This window comes from Molothrus ater, chromosome 1 (genome assembly GCF_012460135.2).
Source record: "Molothrus ater isolate BHLD 08-10-18 breed brown headed cowbird chromosome 1, BPBGC_Mater_1.1, whole genome shotgun sequence".
Taxonomy (NCBI): Eukaryota; Metazoa; Chordata; class Aves; order Passeriformes; family Icteridae; genus Molothrus; species Molothrus ater.
In genome coordinates this window covers 27,772,678-27,799,703 of record NC_050478.2, presented here as the reverse complement: position 1 = coordinate 27,799,703, position 27,026 = coordinate 27,772,678, and the positions used below count along the sequence as shown (strand labels likewise).

Below are 27,026 nucleotides of genomic sequence, written 5' to 3'. Positions count from 1 at the left end.
TCTTTAACTCTTTCACAAAGAATTTGGTTAACATTTCTGGGTTTCATGATCTGATTTAGTACTAAAACACCTCCTGGTTTCAGGAACTCAGTTTAAGAGATTCTTATTTAAAAGACTGTAAACTCTGAATGACAAAAAACATAATTTATGTAATTTCTGTTTTGATTAGTATTTGAATAAACTCATTATTATACGTCTATTGAGCAATAAAGTCTAATTTGAGACTCAGTAAAGCGGAGCTTTTACATCTCTGGCTTCATTTATAATGTGCTCAGGTCTTACTGAATTAGCTTTCCGAATCCATTGTGGTAGTTACTAACAGTAACTGATGCCTTTATGATTCAATTAGAGGGTATTTGATCAATATATCTAACAAATATTTTGTTGCATTGAAGACTTACATTCATTTGCAATTATTGATAAGACATTATTTTGTTGACACTGGCTATTAAAACAAAGGGGTTGACATGATGGGTCTTAGAAAGTGCATAATGAAGACAACTTGTGTTTTGTCCTGTCAGGATCATGTAAAATTCAAGAGTGCCTCAATAGATGAATCATAACAGAAGGTTTTATACCCGAGTACAACAAAGATCATATAGCACAAAATGCATTGAGATGCTTTGAAGTGTTATCCTTTTTAGAAAATAATTAAAAAAAAAGTTTTATGTTTACAAATGAGCTGGCTCTTTCATGCCTTAATTGTATGTGGTTATCAAGGCCTCAAAAGTCCAGTGTGCTCTTAGATGCAACATTTTCAGTTCCTCATAGCAGGCATTATGTTCTGCTTACAAGGCTGGAATTCTAAAAACTGGACCTGAATCTTTCTCTCTCATTTTTTCCATCATTTGCTCCAACATGAAGATTTATCATGATACTTACTGATATCAGAATATTTGTTCATTCATTCTTTCCCCCTTAATAAATATTCACTTATTTGATCAAGAAATCATGTCACCTCACAAAACTATCCATATTGTGATTAAGGTGCTGTTTGCACAGATCTCAGACACAGTGGTCCCACGATTATCTGATTGAAAACAAATGCAACCCTGCTACTTAAATACTAGCTAATATTTCATTAAGCAATTCCCACCAGCCTGGATCTTGTTATTATAATGAAATGTTTACCTACAGAATACAAATGCATAGATCTTGTTATACCTCCATGACACAAAGTGTGATGTGTTGCTGATTTGCTAACAAATGAAGATCTTTCTAACCAAACAACACTCTGACTGTAATTTACTGCATGTTTTGATGGATAGCTGCAATTCAGAGGATTGATTGTGGATTATAAACTGGCAAAGTTAGGATGTTTTTCCCCCTTTTCCCACAAATCTGGATCAAAACTGGGTCATTTCTATACATGTATCTCGATGTACACAATTTTCCATAGGGTTGTTATATACTCTGTTACATTTGGATTTTGTGTGGGATCAAGTATGTATTACAAAACAAAAACCTAAAGACCACCAGGCTGGCATTCCCTTAATGAGACTATCGAATCAACTTAGGTTTAAGTATGCTCTTCTAGAATCGAGGCAGAGGAGACAAGCAATAAAAAAATCTATTTACCTTGTTTATACACAAGAACAGAATCTAATTTATTTGTGCGCCCATCTGGACTAGATTGCTCATTTTAAGTTAATTTAGCAAATGATAGACTGCTACGGCCTTTTTTTTTTTTTCCCCCCCAGGAGAAGAGGTTGACAGGCAGCTGTGCAGAGATGCCATCTACCCGATCCCGGTGGTGTGCGAAGCGCCGTGCCCCAAGGACTGCGTGCTCAGCACGTGGTCTGCCTGGTCCTCCTGCTCGCACACCTGCTCCGGAAAAACCACAGAAGGGAAGCAGCTGCGCGCCCGCTCCGTCCTGGCCTACGCTGGGGAAGGTAAGGGCTCGCCCTCTCCTCTTGGATTGCCAATCCTCCACTGCCTCTGTAATGTCAAAGTAATTTCTTGCTCAACAGAAACAAATTGTTAGGTGACATTGCGGGGTTTTAAATACAGCAAAATTGTTTAAATGGTTATCCTACATTTACTCCTGGTACCTAAAGCTGTTTTAAATAGGATTTCTTTTGCTCATTTCAGTTACTATATTTTTTTAGTGTGCCTAATGTTACTGTTTCTATTTCAGATATACGATTTCTTTTTTTCATTAACATTAAACAAGACAAACTTTTCATCCGATACAGATTAACAATGCTAATTTATGTCCAATTTGGAAAGATATAAGTATCCTGAATGCCTAAAAGATGAGAATTTTAATGCTTCAAATGTTGTCCAATTTGGAAGGATATAAGTATCCTGAATGCTGAAAAGATGAGGATTTTAATGGTTCAAATGTTAGCAAAAGGGTTTTCTAGTTTCTTTTCTCTTATTGGTAACTTATGTTATCCCACTAACATTGTTATTCATAGCAAAACTTTGGGTTTTGCCCTGCAAGTCTTCACTCTTGAGTGGTTTCCATTTGTTCAAGTGATCTTTGTGCAGTGTCTGTAGCATATGCAAAGAGAAGACATAGCTGGAATATAAAGGAGAAGAGAAAACAGGTTTTAGATACAGGTTCATGGCTATTCTTTGATGATTTTCCATGGTTCCTACAGCTCTTTTTGTTTTGATTTTAAGTACTTGGAGGGGTGGGTGGGTTTAGAGGAAATGTATTCTGTCTATAACATGGTTCAAAAATGGCCACGTCAAGTGTGCCAATGCCTCATGCAACACCAGGAGCCAGGAGACATAGCCACCAAAGAGTTCTTGGAAGATGTTTACTCACATTTATTACTGACAGAAAAGTTAAATGCCTCAATGTAAAAGGATTACGTGCATGTGTTAGTTCTTCTTTTAAACTATTGACCGTTTTATTACTTTATCTTAAGATCAAATTTAGCTGAGAAATGAAAACTGCAAGGTATGGAAGCAATGAAATGGAGTAGCTATATACTTTGCTGTTTGCAAGACACAACTAACATTGCTAAAAGTGTACTCTGTATTTGGCAGAATTTGGGTGATTGTAAAAAAAAAAAACATAGAGCACTTTCAGCCTTTTCTCTGAAAGGAATCTTTGCTAGAAAGGTAAGTGGCAATCAGAACTGTACTCTATTTTAGTAGGTTATGCAAATAATAAATTACTTAGATGGTTCTAATGTAACAAAGTAGAAACACTTTTAGAAGTTATAAAAGAAAAGGTTTGCTGTTTCCCTTTTTTTATACAGTGTGTCAGACTCATTTTGGGGGAAACACAAAGCCATATGATTCAAATAAACATATATTCATGTGCTTCTTGCTTGTCCATGTAGGTCAAGACAATAGATTTTCTATATACTTTTGTAAGTTTCCTAGAGATAGAAATTTAAATCCTGACAAGCATGCCATAGAAGTCAAAATCTAAATTACTGAAAAAATTATTCCACTTTCTTATGCTTAGTCTTAAAAGCTCCTGATTCAGACTTTGATACTTAATACAACCTAGGTTAATTTACAAGGCTGCAGATGCAGCAAAGCTGTTCAGCATTATCTGGATTTTGGATATGTGAATTTTATTAATATTTGTTGTGCAGTGATCAGAATCTGCACAGTGATCACAAAGACTGACAGATCTCAAAGCACAGAGGCTGCAGTGAAGAAATCCCTAAAATAAGGCTGAGAAAGGTAACTGATTACCTGGGTGCTGTAGTGCTTCAGCTTTGCTCAAACCCTGCCTTCTTTCCCACTGTTTCAGATGAAGTTATTCTGTGCTCTTTTTAAGGATGCAAGCTGCTAGGTCTGCCCAGCTTACCCAGGAGTGCACTCACATCTCATCAGATCTCTTCAATATAGTGCTCCTTTGCACTCCATACAAACTCAGAGAATGAAAGTATATACATAAATGATAGAACCTTCCAAGGTTTAGGGTATTTTTACAATTTTAGCTGGAAAGTACTTTTCACCGTTTCTTGTATTGTATTAAAACATTTATCAGTTTAACTTTTTTTTATGCTTCAGTGGAATGAGAGTTATTTTCATCTTTCTCCTCATACTCCTGTTATGCCTCTTAGTCATTTGTTACGTGACAAATAATTGAATGAATTTTCACCTCCAGAATCCCATGACTGAGATCAGCTGTGTTCCCAAAACATAAAATGCTGGGTGCTGGGAGGTCATTTCTTGTTCTAGGAGCACAGAATATATTCAAGTGTTTGAATATCTGTATTCCACTGATATAAAAGGAAGCTTCACATTGAGCATTTTTTGGAAAACATGCAGTTCTCAGTTCCATTGAGAACTTAGAAAAAATGCCCAGAACTGTAGATGGAAGCTCTACAAGCATCATATAAAACTAAAAATTCCAAGACTCATAAATGCAAGACCAATAACTCCATCTACACTTTTCAGAACTCAAAGCTGAGTTCTGAAAACAGCTATCAGTTCTGTTCAGGTGAACAGTCACGTAAGTTTTCTTTTGGATTTCTGCACCTTTTCTTGAGCTGTTGCTAAGAGAGACAGACCAGGCTAGGTAAGCTATTCCATAGAAATTTTTGTATCCTGTTGCCTTGAGTTTTTTACTCAAAACACAATAGGACAAATATATTGTGAATAAATATATACTATTCCTATTATGTATCAGGACTGGATATTAATTAAAGAAAAAATATGCAAGACTGTTGCAAATCCATGAATAAGGCTAAATTTGTATTCTAAAATGACATAAGGAATCCAGGTGTGAGTCCTTGATCACACACATCCTCCTGCTAGTCATTCAGTGCACAAGCCTAGAAACATCAAAGCATTGCAGGCATTGCATACACAATGAATACTGCAATCCTCATTCACTTGGGTACTTAAAAATGAACAACCCCTGAAATTTTTGAGGCTCTATAGATACATGGGAAATAGGTTTTTTATCTGGCTCTCAGATGGCTTTTTATCAAGTATTGTCTGTGATTGTTCCGTTTCTCTCCTCTTGGAAATGAAAAATACCATATTCTACCACTTTTCTTGTTAATATTGGCATATAACTGTCTGTAATAGAGCTATGTCATTTCACACCTAAGAAAATTTTTTTCCTCTTAGTACCAATCTATCTCTGCTGCTGAATTGGTTTGAAGAAATCATCAAGTTTAGCTGACTGACCACCAGGAAACAACCACAGTCTAATCAATTTTTTATATGATTTAGAATAGGAATAATTCAGTCGTATTATAATAATTCCTCGGTGTGAAGAGTAGATTCACAGAAAAACTATAAGCTCTATGTAAAATGCAACAAATACAAGCCAAATGTAAATTACAACAGTGACAAAGTTTTCTAATGAGCTCTGGGATACCAACTGCCCCTCCAACACCACACTGATTTCTGCTTGAGCCAGGAGCTGACCTCAGTTGTACATCCTCTCATCATCATTTTCTCATTCCAAACAAGACCTTTCCATGTGCTCAAACCACGTGCTGCAGAGCCTCAAGCACAGTGTGGTCATGCACATCTGGGATGGGCTTATTTACTTGCATTCAGTGGAAAGAAAGGAGTCTCTTCACAAGATAAAGACTTACTGTGCTATGTGAGATGACTCCATGTGAAAATGAGTGTCACAATAACAATTTTTTGATATTTTTTTCTGAGATCATTGTCCTCAGCTCCAAGGTTTGAAAGGCAAAGTGATTTATAAATTTGCCTGTCTGTGAGACTGCCTATAGTGTTAGCTCATTTGTGTCACTGTCAAATATATCTTCATGGTACAGTAAGAAACTTAGAAAAGTCACTGTCTCAAAATAAAAAATGACAGCAAAGGACATAGCAATGTTGCCTGATACATCCTACAGTTGTTCTGCATAAATCCAGTAAGGTATTGTATACAGCTCAGCCTATCTCTTGAATGTAGGGTGTGTCTACTTTTGGTGTATACTCTGTTTAATATTTCTCTTCTTTGTTTTACTCCCTGCTTACAGTAAATCTTATATAATGAGTAGTGTGCACTAAGACTGTTTCACATTACTATTGGACCTGAGACTCAAAAGTACTGAATTATCTTAGTCTTTCAGTAAGTAATAAATATGTAGATTGATTCTGTTTTGATTATACACTGCCATAGACTGGAAAATTGGTGCAATACAGAATAACAGTAATGTTGTAGGTACATCCTAAGTTTTATCAGTAAAACCAATTTTGGAAAAGTAAAGATTTAACACCCCAAACCAAAACCAAAAAACCAAAAATGCAAAAGAGGAAAATAATGCAAAGAGGAAAATAAGACAACTTAAAAGCTTAATTTATTAAAATGAGAGAGAAGGGAATTTTTATTTATTATTATTTTCTTAGGGCAGGGATGCATATGCGCAGCAGTGCTTTGCTATGGGTGTTACATGCTCATAGATCAGCAAAGTGCAATGCCAGAAGGACTATTTGGCATGACCATGTAGCACAGAGCACTAAACATCACAGTTAGATAGTATAGAATATCAGCTGTCCATCTCATTAGATATTCTGTTTGACAGGGACCAACAGCTCTTCTCGTCTATCTGCAAGACTGATTTATTGAATATTTAAGAAATAACTGGATCAAAGGAGTTTCTTATCAATACTTTTCAGATTATTGTTTATATACTTTATTCCTCTTAAATTCCAATACAATTTGACTTCATAGTTGCAAACAAGAAGTTATGCTTAGGGGTTTTTAATGTATTTATTCTTCCTACATTTATTGAGTTTGTTTTTAATTTTTGTTTTTTTTTCCTGGCTTGAAATAACAGTGCTTGGTAATTAAATCTGAAAGCACAGAATTGAGTATTTATTTCAGCAGCAAATTGCTCATTCACAAAAGAATAAATTTTGGAGAACATGAGGTTTTTCATGAAACAGGAATAAAAAACCCCACTTAGTTTTGGAACTGTGAGACCTGAATTTTCAGGCAAGACTTACTAAGTGACCTGACACCTGTGTGAGAAAGGTGAGCCAGGGCAGGGTATGTTACTGTTCTTCTTTTGCACAGGAGCCCATCAGCTCAGATTGCTGACTGTAGTGAGGGTCAAGGGTTCATACTCTATCCTGGAAAAGTCTTGAGGACAGAGCTCAAATTTACCGTTAGCCCACTCTGCATCCTGACCTGTTGTGTATTTCGGACAGGTCTGCTTGGTTTGTGAAACTGATACATACCAGGGGAGGAAGCATCAATGTTTGTAGAGCAGGAACAGTCTTGGTTCTGACTGTGTCTGTCTTCAGGAAGTGCAGCTGCCTTGAGAAGTGACTACCTCCTGCCTACAGCAAAGAAATGAGTAACACCCATTTCACTCACTGGAATACAAGAGGCACTTCAGTCACATCTGTTTTCTCAAACTTTAAGATTATTCCAGCTGTTTTGAAATGCAGTTATAAAACTATGTGCCTTTGCAAAAATGAATTATATCAAAGTGATTAATTAAAATGATTCTAAATGCTTTAAAAAACTGTTTAACGTTTTGAAAGTTCAAAGTTATTGAATCAATGTCACCAAAAAAAATTTTTAAATCCAATCATTGAATATCCTAGAGCAAGGTGTCTTACCCCTTTAGCAGCTCCAAACCAGGCAGAAAAGCAATCTAAGTGTATGACAATTCTGTCAGCTATTTTATGAGCAATATGCAAGTCCTGCAAGCTAGTTTTTCCCTTCCAAGCCTACTTTGCTTAAAAATCCAAACCCAAAACTAAATGCTTCAGCCCCAATTGGTTTTTGTATCCTTGAAATTATTATTTTTAGTACTGCCAAGAAGTTATTTACTGTCATCTGATCATTTATTATTAAAGGATGTGTTTATTATTGTTTGTCCCTTTTTCCTATATTCTGATGAATTCAAATGTCTATTCAATTTTTTTTTCTGTGATACTCATTAACTTTTACATTCCTGTAAAACCTGTCCTCTACTGGGGATATGCTCATAAAGTTGTTACCCTTACACAGATGTTGTAAAGGGCATCTCTAACTGCCACTTTTCCAACCCCTTCTGCATTTTCTGTACCTAGTTAAATTGGAGGAAGCGCAAGAGAATGCTGTTTTCCTGGACAGAATGGCGCATTGATTTTTATTTTAGTAGTATTATTTCCACATTTTGTTCAGTCTTTGCATGTTTTTTAACTCCTGGTTTAATCTGAACAGAACTGGATTCCCACTGAGCTGCAGACATTCATGCCCCAATGTTTTTCATTTACAAGTCCCTGTCAATCTCTTTTTTTCCCCTGAATATATATTCTTCCATAGCTGCTGAAACTGAACCTAAGTTGTTACTCTATTCTCAAATGTCTTAAGAACTGGTGCCTGTGGCATTCAATATTTTAAACATATTTTCAATATTTTAAATCTATTTTAAATCTATCTTTTAAATATATTTTAAGCAATTCTGATAGACTTGAGTTGCATCCATTTTGTACCAAAAAAATTCAAGTTATTCTTTAATTACATTCATGTATTTGTAGGTTTTTCTAATCCCGCTTTGCAAAATTTAATATTAGCTAGTCTATGGCATGAAATTTCAACTGATATGATGTTTCCTGTTGCTTATTTGAATCAATATTTTTAGGAAAAAGCCAGAAATTAAAAATATTCCTAGAGAAATAAATTGAGAATCATGATTTTATCTTGTGTTTTCATTAGAATGAGCCTTTTCTCATGTTTGCTACAGATCTAGACCATGCAGAGCAGCTTGGGGTATAAAGTATTTTTATATTGGCAACTTGACTTTCTTGAATTGGAGTATTTGAAGCATCCATTGTTTCTTTGGTTACATATACTTTTTTTGTTTAATTTTAATGATGGGTGCTTAAAACCCCCTCCCTCCCACATATCTGTAGAGCAGAAAGTCAACCTGAAGTTCAGTGCTGGGGTATAAATATACTCTACACCATGCATTTGGTGGGAGCATCTATTTTAGAGAAAAGTCATATAGATTATCAGCCTTAACTAAAAAAAGCTCCTCTTTCAATTGTGTCTCTTACTTTTCTTGTCTTTTAGGAGAGGCTAAAATGTTGCTTAGATTTTTTGCTGCCTTTCCATCAGTTGGAGATAGGAGTCCCATTGTTCCTTTCGGCCAGAATCTCAAACCTAGGTTCTAGTAACACCAGATATTTAGCGGGCATGATGTCTGCTTGTGTGAGACCATGTGATGAGAGAAGGGAATAACAATTCGTGCAATATAAGGTCTACTCAGTGCAAATTTCAAATCACCCAGTGCAAAACCACAACTAAAGAAACTACTTAGTGCAATACAACACCTGCTCACAGGGCTGGACATGGAATAGCCTATGATCAGCTCTGGTAGGAAAGACCTCTTCATTTCTCCTGGAGGACTGGGAGGCCAAAGTATGTTTGAAGTGCTTGAATATAATGAACTGAACATACTATCAAAGAGACCAAACACAACAAAGATAGCATCATCTGAGCTTTTCTTCACAATCATTGACACTTGATTGCATTTTAATCTTAACCTGTAATAGGCTTTGTTATCTTAATCTGGACCTGGAATTTGCCAGCTGTACCGTCCTCTTTGGATTACATAATATGGATAAAAATCCACTAGGAGCTAGGACAAGAGCTCCAAAGATCTTTTCAATTCATCTGTGAATTAGACATAAACAGTGGTCTTTGCACATGTATAATTAGAATAATTGACCATTTCTTCTGTCTACAGCCTTCATACATCACTATGTGTTCTCTTGCAGCCTTTTCTAGAGAACCTAGAAATAAAGGGCTGTAGATCCCTTCAAGCACATTAGTATTATAGATACTAGTTATGATTATTTTGTTGTCCTTTTGGTACAGACTTACATACTGTCCATGAACAGTCTGTTCTGTGTGGCTTGTTGACCAAAATTTGTCAAAGTCAATATTGGGCATATGAAGAGGAGGAAAAGGGAACAGCAGTTCTTTCATGTAATCAAACTGATAATATATAACTAATAAAACTTCAAAGTGAGTTTGTGGTAAGTGGTTTTTTTTTAATAAAAATTGTATCTCCTTCCAGTGAAGGATCTTTTTCCCTCTTTCATTGTTCCAGGAGGAGTACAGTGCCCGAACAGCAGTGCCCTCCAGGAGACGCGCAGCTGTAACGAGCACTCCTGCACTGTGTACCACTGGCAGACTGGCCCGTGGGGACAGTGCATAGAGGACACGTCTGTCTCTGCTTTCAACTCCTCTGCCAGCTGGAACGGGGAGGCCACCTGTTCCGTGGGGATGCAGACAAGAAAGGTCATCTGTGTCAGAGTCAACGTGGGACAAGTAGGCCCAAAAAAGTAAAGATCTTTAAAAGTGTCTTCATGCTGTAATAATGTTTGGATTTTACTGCTTTATATTTTTATCACCAAACACTGCTTGCAAAGGCAAAAATACCCTCTTCTGTGTGTTCTCATGAGGGGACATTTCATCTTCTAAAAATACAAGACTGGCACAAGAGGGAGACTAGACAATACCTTTCTCAGTATGGATTTTAATGGATGGTATTTACGATGGTGGTTCTGCTGGGAGCTAAATACATCCAGTTGGCTCCTTACCGCCATCAGCTTGAGTCACAATAAAATTCTTGGAGTATGTGTGGGAAATGCAGAGCAGCACCATTTCCAAGATCCTTGTGTTGCTTTCAAACAAGCAACACACTGTATTGATTAGTGCAGTTCCATTCAAAAATACTGATATGAATCTAAATACACTAAAGCCCATCGCAGAACCAGACCAAGGAGCTGCAGCACAGTGAAAAATGGCATGACATTAATTTGAAGCATCAGTTTGAAGATTAGTTTGAAAAAATTTGGGGTTTTTTTTTCCCCACTTATGTGTTTTTTTAAAGTTATTTCCTTGGCCCAGTGATTTGGGTTTACAGTTTAATGTGTTACCAGGGTTAAATACAGATTAGCTGCTAGTAAAATGCATTTGATAATATCTTTGTAGGGATTTGCAGTCTGTAAATATATCCCACTCAGAACAGATTCAAAACTCTAAGAACTGGTAGCAGAGGTCATTTAGAAAGTTCACGAAGCAGCTATTTTCACACAAAATGTTTGCTTGATGCCTGACATTTGCTGTTTTATTCAGCTGTCGATTTAAGCCTAATTTACTTTAAATGGAAATGTGGGGAGTAATGTCTGCACATTCAGTAATCTAAATTGTTGTGTATCTGTATTAAGTTGCTGTTCTATTTAGTCATGATAGAATTATCTTTTGTTTGGTATATTTACAGAAAAAAACCCCACAAACCTCTAATGATTTATCATCCTTTTAAAATCTACTATAGATGCCTGTACCTTTGATTTGATGTTAAATTCTGGGAGGAGGACTGTTTTATTCTTTCATAAATGAATCATGTGAAGTGAAAAAAGGTCCTGGTTGTTCCTTCAAATTGTCACATCAAAATCCCTGAATCATTTTTAAAGACCCAGACATTTAACATGAAAATGTAAATAGGAACCTTGTTTTAAACTCCCCTTAATAAAAAGGATTACTGTGGTATGATACAATCAATATTATTGGCCTTATCTGCCTCACAAGTTACAGACTCCAGCATGTATCTTTTCTGTTTAATTTGACCTTGAGTAAGGACTGCAAAAAAATCAATACTTTGCTTTAAGCCATATATAGTAAATACAAACAATATAAAGCATAGAAAGGGTGTTCTAATTGAACTAATTGCCTTGCCTAAGTATCTGAAGAGCAATTGTAGTGTTTAGCACTCCTGAAAGATGAAGCTCTCCATAAAATGGTGAATGTGTGTATTTCAGACTGTTTTGTATGCTTATAATTTCTCCTGTTTGTAAAGGGAAAAGCCAATGCAAGAAAAGCCATTAGCAAGCCAACGTTCAATGCTTTTCAGAAACATTTTTTTAATTTTAATCTTAAAGAAAATTTCTGACAACATTGTCAATATATGTGATTGGAAGCAGAGGTTTTGTTTAAGTGTATCTGATCATAAACACACATCATATCTAAACACACCCTTGCATATAGAATCTAATTTTATGAATCACATAGAACTGAGGCACAAGTTGACTAAAAATTGTAGAGAGAACTTACAGAGGGGCAATGGAGATTTGTGTTGCTATAGCTGTGTTATTTCATGTTTTTTCACATTGGTGGGAGGGGAAAAAAAAGAAGGGGTGGAGATCCCATTTTAAGAGGGCACCAAGGAATTGGAGCTCATTCATGGTAATTGATCACATACTGAGAACAACATGTGAATTGACAGGAAAATGCAGAGACGTCTGATGGAAAGCATGCACAAGCAAGTATTATTGTTGAAGAGTATGTTCCTGTAAAACTGCAAATCAGCTTTTGTCCGCCTCAGATTGCACAGGCATAGCTCTCTGCTGACCATGGAGACTAGATTTTCCTGATATTTTACCATTAGACTTGCCTCTCTCACCTCTCTGATCCCAGTTGCCCTGGACTGAAAAGAGGAAAAGCTAATCATAGTAATGTTTTTCTATAATGATACATAAGCTCGTAAACATGGATGTTATGTTTTTCTTACATCTTTACATATTCTTCAGACAGTCCACAATCTGTATGTTTTTGGAGCAATAGAAATTTTGAAATTATTTCAAATATTTTCAGAACTTCTGAGAGAGTTATTGTATCATTCTGAAACAAGCATTGTGGCATAGAGAGTTGTTTTTCCTTGATGAAAAAAGACAGAATCCCCACAGAATGGGGAAAATGACCTGGGTAATGAGTCCCATATGTGGTAGTCCAATAATCCTTTTTATATGCTGATCAAGACTCTCCCTAAAACAAGTAAGGTTTTTTGCCTTTACTGACAGTCTTTCTCACTCTCATTGATCTGGCAGTTTTAAATCCTTTTCTGGTTTCTCTCATAATCACAGCCAGCTTATGCCTATTTGTTCCTGGGTTGGCAGTGTTATTTACTTTAAATATGCCTCCTTCCAGAGTTTATATTTATGATAAAGTGATGAGAGCTGAAAATGTATTTTACTAGGCTAAATAATGGGATGGCTTTTCTTCATAATTATGTGAAAGCTTGAAAATTACCCTGAAAATACAAAGTCTAGTGTGGTGAGTGAGGGATGATGATTATTTAAATCCTGAGATGCAGCATACACTAGATTTGGCTTGCTTTCACCACATGTATTTAATTGCTACTAGTTTTTATAGCTGTGCTCCATCATGGTGAATTTGGGACAGACAAGCACTGTCCTCATGTGCCTACAAACATTGAGTACCTCACACAATTCACTACTTCATTGCAGTGTGATTGTTTATTTGATAATGCTTCTTTGTAATTTTTTTGTTAGATGCCCTGAAAGTCTCCGACCTGAAACTGTGAGACCTTGTCTGCTTCCCTGTAGGAAGGACTGCATTGTGACTCCATTCAGTGACTGGACACCATGTCCTTCTTCTTGTCAAGAAGGTAATTTTATCCATTGCATGTTAATAAATTTTAAGAATGTAAAAGATGGGGAGTCAATTACTTGCAATCACTTTTGGCAGAATGCTTATACACATCTCTTTCTGACGGAGGACACATAATATCTGGTATAGCTTCTGCAGGGAGGACATAGATTTTTTGCTGAAAAAAACAATTTCTATCCATTTTCTATATGCATCTGTTTGGATTTTTTTCCCACATTTTGCCTAATGTCACAAACTCCCAATTGCATCTTACACAGATAAAGAGATAACTAGTTACAGGGTAGACACATAGCTCTTATCACCTGCTTATCATCTTAATATCAATACTTACACAGTGTTAGCATTTTAATTGTCAGATTATGAGATGGGGTTTGGAAATACCTAAGTTTATGCTGTTTGCCCATCAGAAAAAAACCCAAGTCTTTATATACAAGGAGATGGGTATAGCTAAGGTATAGATAAGGTAGCTAAGTAGATATGCAGTTGTACATAATTTTGTCTGGCTGCTTCTATTCCAAGGAAAATTGAAGGAGAGTTAATAAAAATCAACAGACTTTACATTGATGTGAGTATTCTGATTTAAACATAAAATCCAACACAATTTTAATACACTTGGCAAAGCTCTTTAAAATAGCGCAGGTCTCCCCTGAATTTTTATTACAATGAAATCACACATGAAGGTAGCGTGATGCTAATATTAGTTTTTTTTTTTCTCTTCTTAAGCTTAACATGAGGCACTTTTCCAATGTGTACTATTACAGACAGACTCTGTAATACTCCCTGTTCCACAGGGTGCTAATCCCTGTGTGGGACATGGTGATTACTCACAGCTACTCTCAGAATGTAAAAGATATTGTTACATCAAACATCCAGACTTGGGCTGTCATGGCCAATTCTTTATGCTTGGTAAAGGACACAAGCATAAAGGCATTTTTGCAGTAATTCCTATCAGTGTTCAATGCATTCTAACAAATGAAAAAAAAGGGCTTAGGAAGACTAAATTCAGACTAAAAAGAGTGGGGAATTGAATCTATGAAATAGATATTCATTATTATATATGTGTTATTTTACAGCAGTATTAATTGTTCTTTCTGAAATATTTTTGTTGGAGGAGATCATACTGGGCAAAAATGCCATCCTTTTCTGTTCCCATTTCTGTGGGTTTTAAGAAAGTTCTTGATGCAATGAACATATCTTGCTGAATATTCACCGCAAACTATTTTGCAAGCTTCTATAAAACAGTATGTTTGTGAACTATGAGTGTTTTGTCTATTCAGTGAGTCCATACTACAAGAACAATTTTTATTTCATGGGGTTTACCCATTTGTGCCAGCAAGAAGGTCAGTGGCTTTGCTGGGCTGCATGTCTGTCTTGCCCCTTGTGCCAGCTCCTGGCATCTCCTGGAGCTGTTTGACTGGGGAGTGAAGGGTTTCCTCTGTGCTGAAGAGTGGCCAGGTGGTGGAGAGCCACCGCCGGGATTCTCCTACTGCTCACTCCTAATTACATTTGCTTGGCCGTGGTCCAGCACGCTTCTGTGATCAGACAAGCTGCAGCTGCTGTAATAACCCACCCAAAGCTGATATCAGCCCAGTCAGCCAAATTTCTGCTCTACTGCTCTCTGTGAAAAAAATAAAAACCCTCCAAGATTTTTACCTAACATAGGCATTGCTGTGGAACTAATACAGATCTGTAGCTTTTCTCTTAATTTTCTGCCTGAAGAACCGATACCTGAAGATGACTGAAATCAAAATTCCTACAGGAACTATTTACTGTTTAGCATTAATAATGGATGACCATAATAATTAAAAACTGCAAACTGTAAAGGAATTCTAGAGTGGAATTTCTGTTTCTAGTTTTACATTTAAATGTTTAGAGCGAGCTTACACCTTCAAACTGTAAAGTGTAGCAGCAAACTAAGCAGGCTTTGTTTTTGTTCTCTTGAACTGTTCATTTGTTCAGTATTGCTGGTATTGTTTTCTGTTTAGTTCTGCTTTCTGGCTTTGAGATGAAATTAAAGTGTTTTTTCTATTAGGCTTAATTTTTCTGCTTATGGGTAAAATAGCATGTCAATATTATGGCAATTGGTTCCAAAACCTTGTTTTCACCCTAATTACTTTCAACCTTAAGTAGCAGCAGTAGAAACCAGCTATTCTACCCTTTGCAGGGGGTGTCACAGTCAGGAAGCAGTCCCGTCACCGAGTCATCATCCAGCTCCCTGCCAATGGTGGTCGGGAGTGCCCAGATTCTTTGTTTGAGGAAAGGGAATGTGAAGCTTCTCCTGTCTGTCATAGTTACAGGTATGTGAGGCAATCAACCATGATTTTTAAACTTGTACTACCTTTAAAGCTTGCTGAATTCCATTACTTAGCAGTAGTTGTTTTTCTACCATGCACTATTTAGAAAAGTAGAGTACACATCTGAATCAAGGTTTCACAACAGATATATAGACTCAGTTGGGCCCACGGGGAATCAGTGGTACATTTTGTTCCTGCTCCTTGGAAAGAACATTGCAAGAACTAAGAATTACTTTCAGAATAAATTTTTCATAGAAACTGTTTTGACATTCTAAACATGTAAAGCAGATCTTTCTAAAATATCCAAAGTGCTGAACTTCAAGCTTATATGTTAAGGAGAGCTGATTCCTGGTGCCACACTGTTCAACCTACCATAGCCTTCATTTTTCTATCCCTCTAAGCCCTGAGACAGTCCAGAGCTGAAGATATCCCCCATATGCCCTGTGTCCTCTGCATTGCCCTGATCTTCATCACAGAATGTTGAGGACTATTCCAGAAGGTGGAACAATTTTTGCTTAAGAGCAGGTTTGGGTAGTTCTGTAATATCTATCTGAGTGTGTGGGAAGGTCTAGACATACAACAAGAACTTGTTGTTGATGGAGACAAAGTTTAGAAAATTCTGATGCCATTAGTTAGATTTACTTGACAAAATAATAAAAAATATTTTTTAAAATGAATAATAACTCCCATGAAGCTACTATCTGTTGCAGAGGTACAAGTAGAATTTAAGCTTAGCTTAATGAAAAGAAATTGAGATTAAAGTAATGTGTTGTTTTCATCATCTCATAAGAATTATCATTGCAAATTCATTAGGAGATCACACTCTATGCAACTAAAAGATATGAAAAGATTGAAAAGAGCATTGGGGAGCTACAAAAATCAGTACTCTAAACACCAGAGAAATAGAGCTCAAGAACTTTTTATAGTCAAAATGAGAGTTGGAGTTTTGTCTTTTAAAATGCTGGCTGCTCCTCATCTCTTTAGTATCTTCAGTATCTGAGCTACATGATAATGTGCTGAGCATGAGAAAGAAGAGTTGCTAGAGAGTAGTAGATGGGGTCATTTATATTTCATGACATGAACTAATACTAAACACATGTTCCATATATTTCCTTTAGCATCTTTCTGACCTGCACACATGCTGCGACAGATGGACTCACACACTCAGCTGGCTTGTGCCTTAGTTAGTTGCTGTCCCATAGAGGCAGGTTGCAATGAAACTTGAGGTGCAAAACCATTGAGATAGTTTAAAACATGCAAACTGCTGATGGCTGGAGCTGTGGATTATTTTAGAGTTGTGACAACAAACAGACTTGGCTGGATTTGTTATATTTAAGGGCTGGAGTATTCTGCAGCACTAGCAGGGAACTTTGTAAAAGTTCATAGCAGTTTATATTAACGATAGAATAATTTAAGCAGTGCAATATTGCATTTGTTATTGATGTTTTTTTGCAAGTTCTTTATGTTTGTGTTTTATTTTTGATATGGTGGACCCATATTGTGTTGGCTTTCTTAGCTGGCTCCACATTTGCAACGTGTTGCCACTCAGCAACCCAAGATCCCAGGAATTTCCTGAGGCACCCTTGCAATCGAGCAAGCCCACTGTCCCAATTCTTTCCTGCAGCTACCTTTCCTTTCTGTTTCTTATTTCTCCTTTTTTTCTTTCTACCTTTTCCTCCTTTCTTCCATGTGTTCTTTTAGGCCCCATCCTAAAAGAAGAAAAAAAATTTAAGAGAATAGGGATAAGTTTATGGTACTGTTACTGGTTCTTTTGTGAATTGCCTGTGACCAGTTAGTAAAAATAAGCAACAGCTTATGGTGGTTTATAACTATCTAGCTGCCTGAGGTTTGATGGCTACATGGTTTAGATGGATTTCTTCCCCTCTCATTTCAGGTGGAAGACACACAAATGGCGCAGGTGCCAGCTGGTACCATGGTACGTGCGCCAAGACAGTCCAGGAGCGCAGGAGACTTGTGGACCTGGGCTACAAGCAAGAGGTTAGACCCTTTGTTTCTGTCATTTTTTCTCAGAAATCTATAGATGCACAGGTGTGGGAAATGCCTTACACTTTAGGCCTTGTAACCTAACATTAATTTAATCTATCTTTATGTGCATCAGCAAAGGAAAATACTGAAAGTGCTCAGGGCCATGTCTCAGTATGTTTGGAGTCTCTGCCAGCATGGAGATCCTACAGACTCTTCTGGCACTTGTTCCCTGATGCAATTTGTGTCTGTGACCCTTTATCCTTTCTCTGCACATCTCTGGGAGCATTTTGGCTATTTCTTCTCTATACTCTCAAACTAAAGCAGTTACAGAGAGCAATGGGAGCATGAGAGATTGAAGACTATGCATTTACACTGTAGAATTCAGTGCCAGCCCATTTCTCCAGGTTGTGAAGGTCCTTTGAATGGCAGTCCTTCCAGGTAGGTACTGACTGCTAAAACTGTCATTGTCCTCAAACTTGCTGAGCATGCTTTCTGTACAGGTTGTTAAAGAGACTAAACAGAACTGTGCCTGGAGTTAACCACTGAGGTGAAACTATCTTAACCAGCTGCTGGTTAGACTTCTAAACCACTGACCCTTTGATCCCAATGATCCAGATATTTTTGCACCTTTTCCAATATATAGCAAATAATTTTTACATCCAAATCCAGCTTTACTGTCACCTGTCTTCATATAGAATTTTGTGGCTTTAACAGAATTGTGTATGTGTGACTCTGTTAAATATAGCCAGTATAAGAGCTTTTTTAGGTGCATTAAATACATACAATTGGAAAATAAATGCAGTTCCCATTTACTGTTATAGTAATTGAATTGCTTTGAACTACTGGTCAACCTTGAATTCCAGGAAGGCTTTTCTCTTTTGTTGTTTCTGAGTGCAAACTTCTATTTATTAAAGCACTATTGGCTCAGCAGATTGTGCCATTGCCGAGGAAGGACCTTGCTAACTGCAGAAGTGAAATGTTCAGGTCATTAACTTCCTTGCAGTATTAAAGGAGGTCATGGTGTACTTAAAAAGTTATGGAGTAAATCTTAAGCTAGTAGCTCCTACCACTTACTCAGAAAGTGTCACAGGAGATCAATTTAGAGCTTACCACAAAATGAAACCTTAAGGCATTGCCTGCTAATACAAAAGACTTCTGGCTGTGGTAATTATTTCAAAAGTCTATCACAATGGAGTCTATTTCTAGCAGCTCTGGAGGATACATTCAGATTGCACACTGAGAAAATAAGATTTCTGTCTTTGATGGTAGGAATTCAAATAGTAAAAAGTGTTGTCTTCTGTGCTTACATGGTAGTACCTAAATCCCTTGACTTTGTCTCAAAGTCAGTTAATAAAGAAAGACAGTTAATAATAGTGCATGCAGATTGGATTTTATTATTCTTTTGTGTCATGAGAGTTTCTTTATATTTTCTTAAATGTAATTCCAAACATGTACAGGGCACACATATATAGAATAATACATGATTTTGAAATTAATGGCCATGTAGTTTTCAAATCTGTTAAAAGAGACTGGCAGAATTTCCCTTTGGTACTACACAGACTTCGATCTTGTGAAAGACGATGTATTCAAGCAGTAATCTTGTTCCCACAAGCAGATAAAATGCAAGTAGCTCTCCAGTGTAATGTGATCAAGTGGTAGGATGAGTAATCCTTAATTAGGAACCCCTGGAGCAGCTAAACCTGAAGAAAGCTGGTGTTTTTGATAGAATTCTGTGAATGTTTCTGAGATCAATTGTTAGAAAGGAAGATTTTTGTTTACTAATGCTTTTTGTCAGGTCTATCCCATATATAAATTCCATTGTAAAATTCACAGAGCAAATTATTTTAATGGAAGTTGGAAAATGGAAGTTTATTTGTACCTCAGTCCAGAAATAAATCAAAATATGAATCTAAATGTTGTTTAGGCCACTGCAGTGTTGAAAGTTATAGGCACTAAGGACGGAGGGGGTTTTGGCCAATATTTTTTCTCATTTATGTAAGTGATGTAAATTAACACATAATGTAAGTTTCCAACTCAAGTTTATTATGTATCATGTCTCAGTGTTGTAATACCTCACAATGTGTTGACCATATCTTTTATACTCAGTAATACAAATTAATAATCTGTGGCAGCTAAACACAGTAGTACAGCTTTTCCTCAGATTGACAGAGGTAAACTATTTTCCCTTTACAATGAATATGACTTGGAAGTACAAGTTGAATTTTTGCACAAAAGTAAATTTCGCTTTGGAAAACACACTTCTCTAATTCTAGAGATTATCAGCTAATTCTTTTTATTCACACCTCAGAAAATTGCATTTTGAACATGAATAGTGTGTTTTATTTGATAATATAATTTATCTCCCACACAGGGTATCAATTCCCTATCCCCTCTTACCTTTCAAATTCTGCAATCAAAATAGCCATGTGTGAATTTTAAGTGGCACACATTTTTTTGTTTGGCCCCCTGCACAAGAGTTGATTTCATGTGAGGTGCTCACTGAAGGGAGGCTGACCTGAAAGCAAACATCTGCCTGACTGAGCTGTGCACTGGACAGTATTAGAGAGATTTTACCAGTTCCTGAAGGAAGACTTGAGAAGAAGTTTTATCTCCTCTCCCTGTTAATTCTTGGCTCCCTTCTGCACACTTGGCTACTCCTAAATAAAATTTCTACAGGCTGTGGAAAGCTTTGCATAATAATATGTCACTAAAAAATTCTGTACTATATATAATTTCTTTAATATGCGATGTAGATACAGAAAAGACTGAGCTACTACTGCGCAATTCTTTTTAACCACCCCAAAATCACAAAATGCTAAACACTGAAATATGAAATCCATTTGGTATAACATTCTGGTGCGGCATTCATAATCACTACTGTAATACAGATATTTTGATCAGTACATTTAACTGTTTGTTGGTAAATTCTGTACAAATATTGACCATACTGTGAAAATTGTTGACATACCAGCATTTTTTTTCCAGTTGAGAAAGAGTTCTGTTTCAAGATTCTGGTGCTCATGCATGCAGAGATCACATGTTGATCCATCTGTTTTGTCCCAATTTACTTTTGATGACAAAGCAAAACATTAATCTTTTAGAAGTAATCTCTGCCATTTGGTTTCCCATGCACTGCTCTTTCATTTGTGTTGATGCTCAGTAGAGCAAGTCATTCCATTCTTCTTTGTGGAAAGGGTTCTGAGTTCCTCTTTTTCAGTGCAAGGGGATGTTGCTATTGCTATCAGCTTGTCCTATTTCTGATCTGATTGCCCACACACAAACACTGTAACACGTAGATTATCAGCAAATGTGTTAAATGAGAAAGTATAGGAATGTACACCAGGGAAAAGGCACATCTGACCATGCATTCATTAGCGGTTTATTTTGAACAAAATAGTCTGCTATTGTTAATGTTTTAGTTAGAAAGATAATTAAATCTGAAGGAAAAACTAGAAGCTAAAAATCATTAAATTACTGTTAGGTGTCTGATCTTAGGAGTCTCTGAGTAACTAGAACATATGCATGCCTTACTTTGTATCACAGCTTTACTATTTACACTTCCATTCTTCAGATTTTTTCTATCACATTTCGTCCTTCTTGGCTAAAGAGATACTTGGGTGACTCATAAAGTTTAGAATAGTGATTCATTGTTAAAGACAGCTTTGTTTCTATCTGTCTTGTATAATGAAGGTTTTGTTACAAATCATGTCAAGTTAAATGAATGTTGTAAAACTGTAACTTGGGTCAATGCAGAGGAAAGAGAATAAAAGAGCTTGGTGGTTTCTGGGTTTTGTTTTAAAAAAAGATTTTCTCTAAAAGTATTTTTTTAAAGTGTTTGTTAGCTATTCATGCTAAATAATGGGCAAGTATTTATATCTAATCTTAAGCACAGTAAAAAAGCATTTAATACTGAGTAGCAAATTCATTGCTGTAGTCATAAACTTTATTTAAAGAAGGTTGGTGGTCATGACAATTGTATTGAATTCCTATGATGAATGAAAATCTGATTTTTTACCGCTGATAAAATGTCTTCTGCACTCCAGCAGAGCGGGAGTGTATTACAGATCTGAAGCAACTTAAGACTTCTGTCTTTTGTTCAAAACCCTCAAGAGGAGATGATATGTGTGCATCAGCAAGGAGTCTGAAACTTCCTTTTGTCCCTACCCAACAAGAAAAGAAAACACAGAGAAAAGCCATATTTGACTGCAACAAAATTTATGTTTATTTTCATAAGCTGTTACTTAACTAACAAGATTATTTGATCAGATGCATTGATGAGTCACCTGAAAACCAGGAGAGAGAGGCACAGTGGTGGCTAATACAAAATACACCCTTCCCCCCCCACCCTCCCCCCACAGGAAAATAAAAATAAGACGACAGCCACCAGCCAAAAACTAGACAAGATAATAAACCAAATAAACCCTAAACTTATTAAACCCAAGCTACTAAGTTTGAAATTGTGAACAATTTAGGCAGGTATGTGTTATGTTATGCTCATAAATTAAAGCTGGGTTAGTAAATCTCAGATTCAGTGACTTGTGAAGGAACTTAGAAATACAGCTCAAGTCCCTTTTTTATTGCATAGGAAAATCTAAGAAGTTAATAAAATTTGTTTTGCCAGTAGCTCCTGCAAATATAAGTAGAGCTTGTTGGGCTGCATCCCAATGGTAATGAAGAGGACATGTAGCAGATGAGAAGCTCAAGTGCCCAAACTGCAATAACTGAATCACATCATGATGTATATGGATGGATGCACATGGTAAGGCCATCCCAGTGACCGAAAAGAGATTTGCAGAAGGATGCACAGCCTGCAGTCCTTGCCACCATGAATCTTCCTCAGAGTTTTGTTGGAGGAATGAGATAAAAATTGTGATGTCAGCATATTCTGCAATAGCAAGAGGAAAATTATTTGTAAATTTCAACAGAAGTTAAAGTAACCAGGCTCTCAGAGAAAGTACCTGAATAGCTGTGCTTTATGTCACTGGGAATTGGCCTTTATTAAAGACCTGGTCTTGAGGTCTCACTGTTCTTCATTCACAGAGTGTTTGTAGTTATTTGAAAGAGGAATGGGAGGAAGCATCTCAGGATGGCCATGGGCACAAAGAGAGGCCCTGCAGGCTTGTTAGAGCCATGGGGAGGCTTGAAGGCAGAACCAGTGGTCAAAATCTCTTTGACAGGGACAGCAGCCTCCCTCTGCAGGCGTCGCTTATGGAGGCGGGGGACTTTGATGTGTGGTGTTACATGCCTGTATTGAAAGCACAGGAAAGAAATAAAAATCATGGAGTGCTGCTCTTCATGGATCTATAAACTACTATTTTAATGTAGCCTTAACAGATGAGAGTGCTCTATTGCCTGGTTTGTGTTTTAGTCACTGCAAAGTACAGTGATCAACTTCAGGAGTCATAAGTAAGAATTTGGACAACTGCTCAAAAGCAGTGTTTACATGAGAACCTAATTTTTTATTTGCAAAAAAAAGAGCCACAATCTCCATACAACTTTATTTGGCAGAAATACATTGTTACTGTCTTTGGAACATAAAGAGCACTCAGTCTTGTATTTTCACAATATTGAGGGCATATTCTCCTTGAGATACTTTGTGGTAGGAATATTTTGTCACACTGTGTCTAGTCCACCGTGTCCCACAAAGAAAGAAATAAACATATTATAAACATCATACAGATGAAATCATAGCATAGCTTAGACAATACGGATAGAAGGCATAAGAAAACTTAGTGTGCTGAAATAATTCTTGTTTTCTAGAATTGGAAAAAATATTTTTGTTGTTAAAAATAGTTAGCAATTGAAAAAAAATTATATCACAAATGTATTGTAAAAGAAAGGACAATAGAGAATATTAATTTAAAAATAAATTTTTAGGTATAGGAGGCACTGAATCTCACACCTCAGTGAAATGTCAGTGAAGTATGCTAATGATGAAATACTGGAAAGGTTTTTATATTAACTCACACATGACATGACTTGCTAAAATACAGACTCAGTGTTTCATTATGCCAACAAGAAATATATTAGCCTGTAGTCTCCTGTGGGTACTTGGTGGAAACAATGCTATCCAACAAAGTTTTAATTACATCAAAGTCCCTTGTCTATAAAATTTAGGCTGCTATTTATTTCACACCTTTCTTCTGGGAGCTAATAGTTGTTAAATACTAGGACAATTTTATAAGTGAATGGTTTCTATGTTAAATTTGATTTTTCTGTTAGCTGTACTCTTGTTTTATGTTTTCACTTAGTAATTACTATGTTTAGTTCAGTAATGGAGGAACCATGATCTTTCCACTTACTGCTAATGTCTGTAATAAATATAAGGTGGTTGTATAAGCAAAATAATTAGCCTGGTATGGTATAGCTTTATAGTAGTTGAAGATACTTCTCTGTATAGTGAGTAAATCATCGATCTCAGCAACCTCTACTTAAACACCCATAGGTTTGATCAAAGTGGCAGGGAATGAGTTTGCCCAGGTTATCTTGTGAATGGAAAAAGTAACTCCTCTAACCGTGAGAGCATTTCAGATGTCAAGATTGTTAGCTGCCCAGAGGAGTGTATTAATGGAACGTATACAGTTGGCAAAATCCCTGCTTCTAATAGTGGAAAAATACACATTTTTCAGCAGTCATAAAGAGTATAAACCTTTATACCCAAATCTGGAAAATTAAAATAGGAAAATGGAATGTAGAGGAAATCACCAAAGTCTTATCGACTAGAAGTAGCTGAATAGTTATGGACAGGCACCGTGAAAATTAAGATTTGGGAATTGATTTAGTATGCCACACTGTCCTCTAATTTGTGTTGTTATTAAGGTGAAATAGTTAGGTCTTGAGAATGAAGTTTTCCTTCTTTGTTTGCTATGGTACAACTGGCAGTCAATCTGGAAAAAAAACAAAGTGTTAATCCTCGGGGGAGCTTTTCACCTGAGTCTGCCGGATGTAAATTAGGTGCGTTAATATGAGTCTGAAAAAATTTATGACATAATGGGTATCTGCTCATGGAGTAATGTTTTATAACTAGGAAATATGAGGGAATGAATATTGGTTTAAGAAAAAGTCAATTTAGCTAGAAAGAAAGAATGTTCTTTGGTGGACAACATTTCTTATCCTGTCCAAGAGCTAGATGGAGAGGCAGTATGTAAAATGAGTATTAAACTTTTGAAGAACGTTATTAAAGGATATTGGCTAGTTAGTTGACTGTCTTTTAGTCGTTGGCTAGGTATAGTTTTCACTGCTAAAAATGGTGGCCTGTATCTCCCTGAGAGTGCAGTGAAGATAATGCAATTAGTTTTGCTAATGTGTGCAAATAGCAAGGCCAAACTCAAGACAGAGGATTTAGGTTTGACCTCTGTGAATTTCCACATGGTAAAACTAGTCTGAACTGTGTTTTTACCTTAGGGATATTGATGTGTGCTATTAGCAGAGAAGAGCATCTCACAAAAATCCAAAGCTATAGCCTAGGCTTCTATTGGAAGATAGCAGTTTGACTTGTGGTTTTCTCAAACATTTGTGTAATCTTAGAAATCTGATAGTATGGATTTTCAATTTTTGGATATTTGATTTTTCTCACTGAAGCATTGTAATTATATCTAGAAAAAAATATTTCCTCATGTAAACTACACTAATAGTAATGGGATTTGACAGAATAATTGTATTAGACAGTGTGCAGCTGGCCAGTCCCCCAGTAAGCACAACTTAATGCAGTACTGAGCCTATTACAAACAGTGCTGGCAGCCTTGCTCCAAAGGGCAGTTAAGGATCAGGGAAGTTGTTTGCTCAGTATCTCAGGAAAAACACACCCCTCTCCCTCTCAGTGTTTTACAGCAAATGTGTGGCAAAAACAATTCCCTTGGGACCTTTGGGTATGTTTTAGTAGGGACATGAACTTGAAATGGAACACATGGGTCAGCAAGTTCAGCTTCCTAAGTCATCATGAGGCAGAAATTTAGTTTAGAACTGCCAGCCTAAAAAGCTTTTTTAAGAAATCATAGGTCACTAGGCCATTACAGTTACCTTAAAGTAATTTGAAAATAAAAAGTTCCCTTAGCTATGCTTCCTTTTATAGGAAATAGTTATAGAATCATAGAATATCCTGAGATGGAAGGGACCTGCAAGATCATTAAGTCCAACATCTGGCCCTGCACAGGACAGCCCCAACAATCCCACCATATACCTGAGAGTGTTGTCCCAATGCTTTTTGAGCTCTGTCAGGCTTGTGATCACTTCCCTGGGAAGCCTGTTTCAGTTCCCAACTGGGTGAAGAATCCTTTTCTAATGTCTAAATTAACACCCCCTGACACAGCCTCAGGCCATTCCCTCACATCCTTTCAGTGGGCTCCAGAGAGAAGAGATGGGCACCTGCCTCTCTTCTTGCCCACTTATAGGCAGTTTTCTCTTTTATTTTGAAGTGTTGTGCTCGTATTCCCCTTTTCTCCAATAGTTGAACTTGATTTTTTTTTCAGTTCATGCTAATAAAGAAATTATTGTCAGCACAATTGAAGAGCTATGTTCAAACTGTGGAGTGTAATATAAAAAGCTATATTCCTTCATATGAATACGGATTATTTGGATTCAATGCTATGGCAACAATAGGTGACCCAAATTATTTTACAGTTGAGGTGCTTAATCTACTGTGTGCTGTCAGATGCCAAGAAGCATAAATATAATTCTATTGTGTGAATAAACAACTAGAAGTTTCCTATCTTGTTACTGTATAATAAGTCTTATGATGTTTTGGGAAGGAACTAAAGTTAGGTTTATTGAGCTTAGAATAGATAAGAAACCATGCTTAAAAAAATACTTAACAATTATAGAGCACTGTTGACTTTCATGAAGGGGTAGAGTGCCTCCTCAGCAAGTTTGCTGGTGATACGAAACAGGGATGAGTGGTTGATACCCCAGAGGGCTGTGTAGCCCTCCAGAAGGATCTGCATGGCTGGGGGAGATGGGCAGAGAAGAACTGTCTGATACTCAACAAGGGCAAGTGCAGGGTCCGGCTTTTGGGGAGGAATAACACTATGCACCAGGACTGACCTCCTGGAGAGCAGCTCTGTAGAGAGCAGCCTGCAGGTCCTAGTGGACAATGAGCTTTCCATGAGCCAGCAATGCCCTTTGTGGCCAAAAATGCCAATGGTGTCCTGGGGTGCATTAGGAAGAGCATTGCTGGGAGGTTGAGGGAGATGATCCTGCCCCTCTACTCAGCCCTGGTGAGGCTGCACCTGGCATCCAGGTCTGGGCTCCTCAGTACAAGAGAGACATGGAACTCCTGGAGCAGATCTAGCTGAGGGTGACAATGATGATTAAGGGACTGGAGCATCTCTCTTGTGAGGAAAGGCTGAGCCCTGTTATAATTGAGAAGACTGAGAGGGGATCATATCAAT

General features: G+C 36.9%; 1 protein-coding gene across 1 annotated transcript in view; it reads left to right on the top strand.

The window, feature by feature from the left end:
- The window catches only part of THSD7A (thrombospondin type 1 domain containing 7A), a 254,351-nt gene that overhangs the window by 182,111 nt on the left and 45,214 nt on the right, over positions 1-27,026 (top strand). The window contains exons 9-13 of the mRNA XM_054514269.1: positions 1,701-1,892; positions 9,999-10,233; positions 13,243-13,358; positions 15,525-15,657; positions 17,549-17,652. Of these exons, the coding sequence (XP_054370244.1) occupies positions 1,701-1,892; positions 9,999-10,233; positions 13,243-13,358; positions 15,525-15,657; positions 17,549-17,652 (780 nt within the window). The remainder of the gene's footprint in view (positions 1-1,700; positions 1,893-9,998; positions 10,234-13,242; positions 13,359-15,524; positions 15,658-17,548; positions 17,653-27,026) is intronic.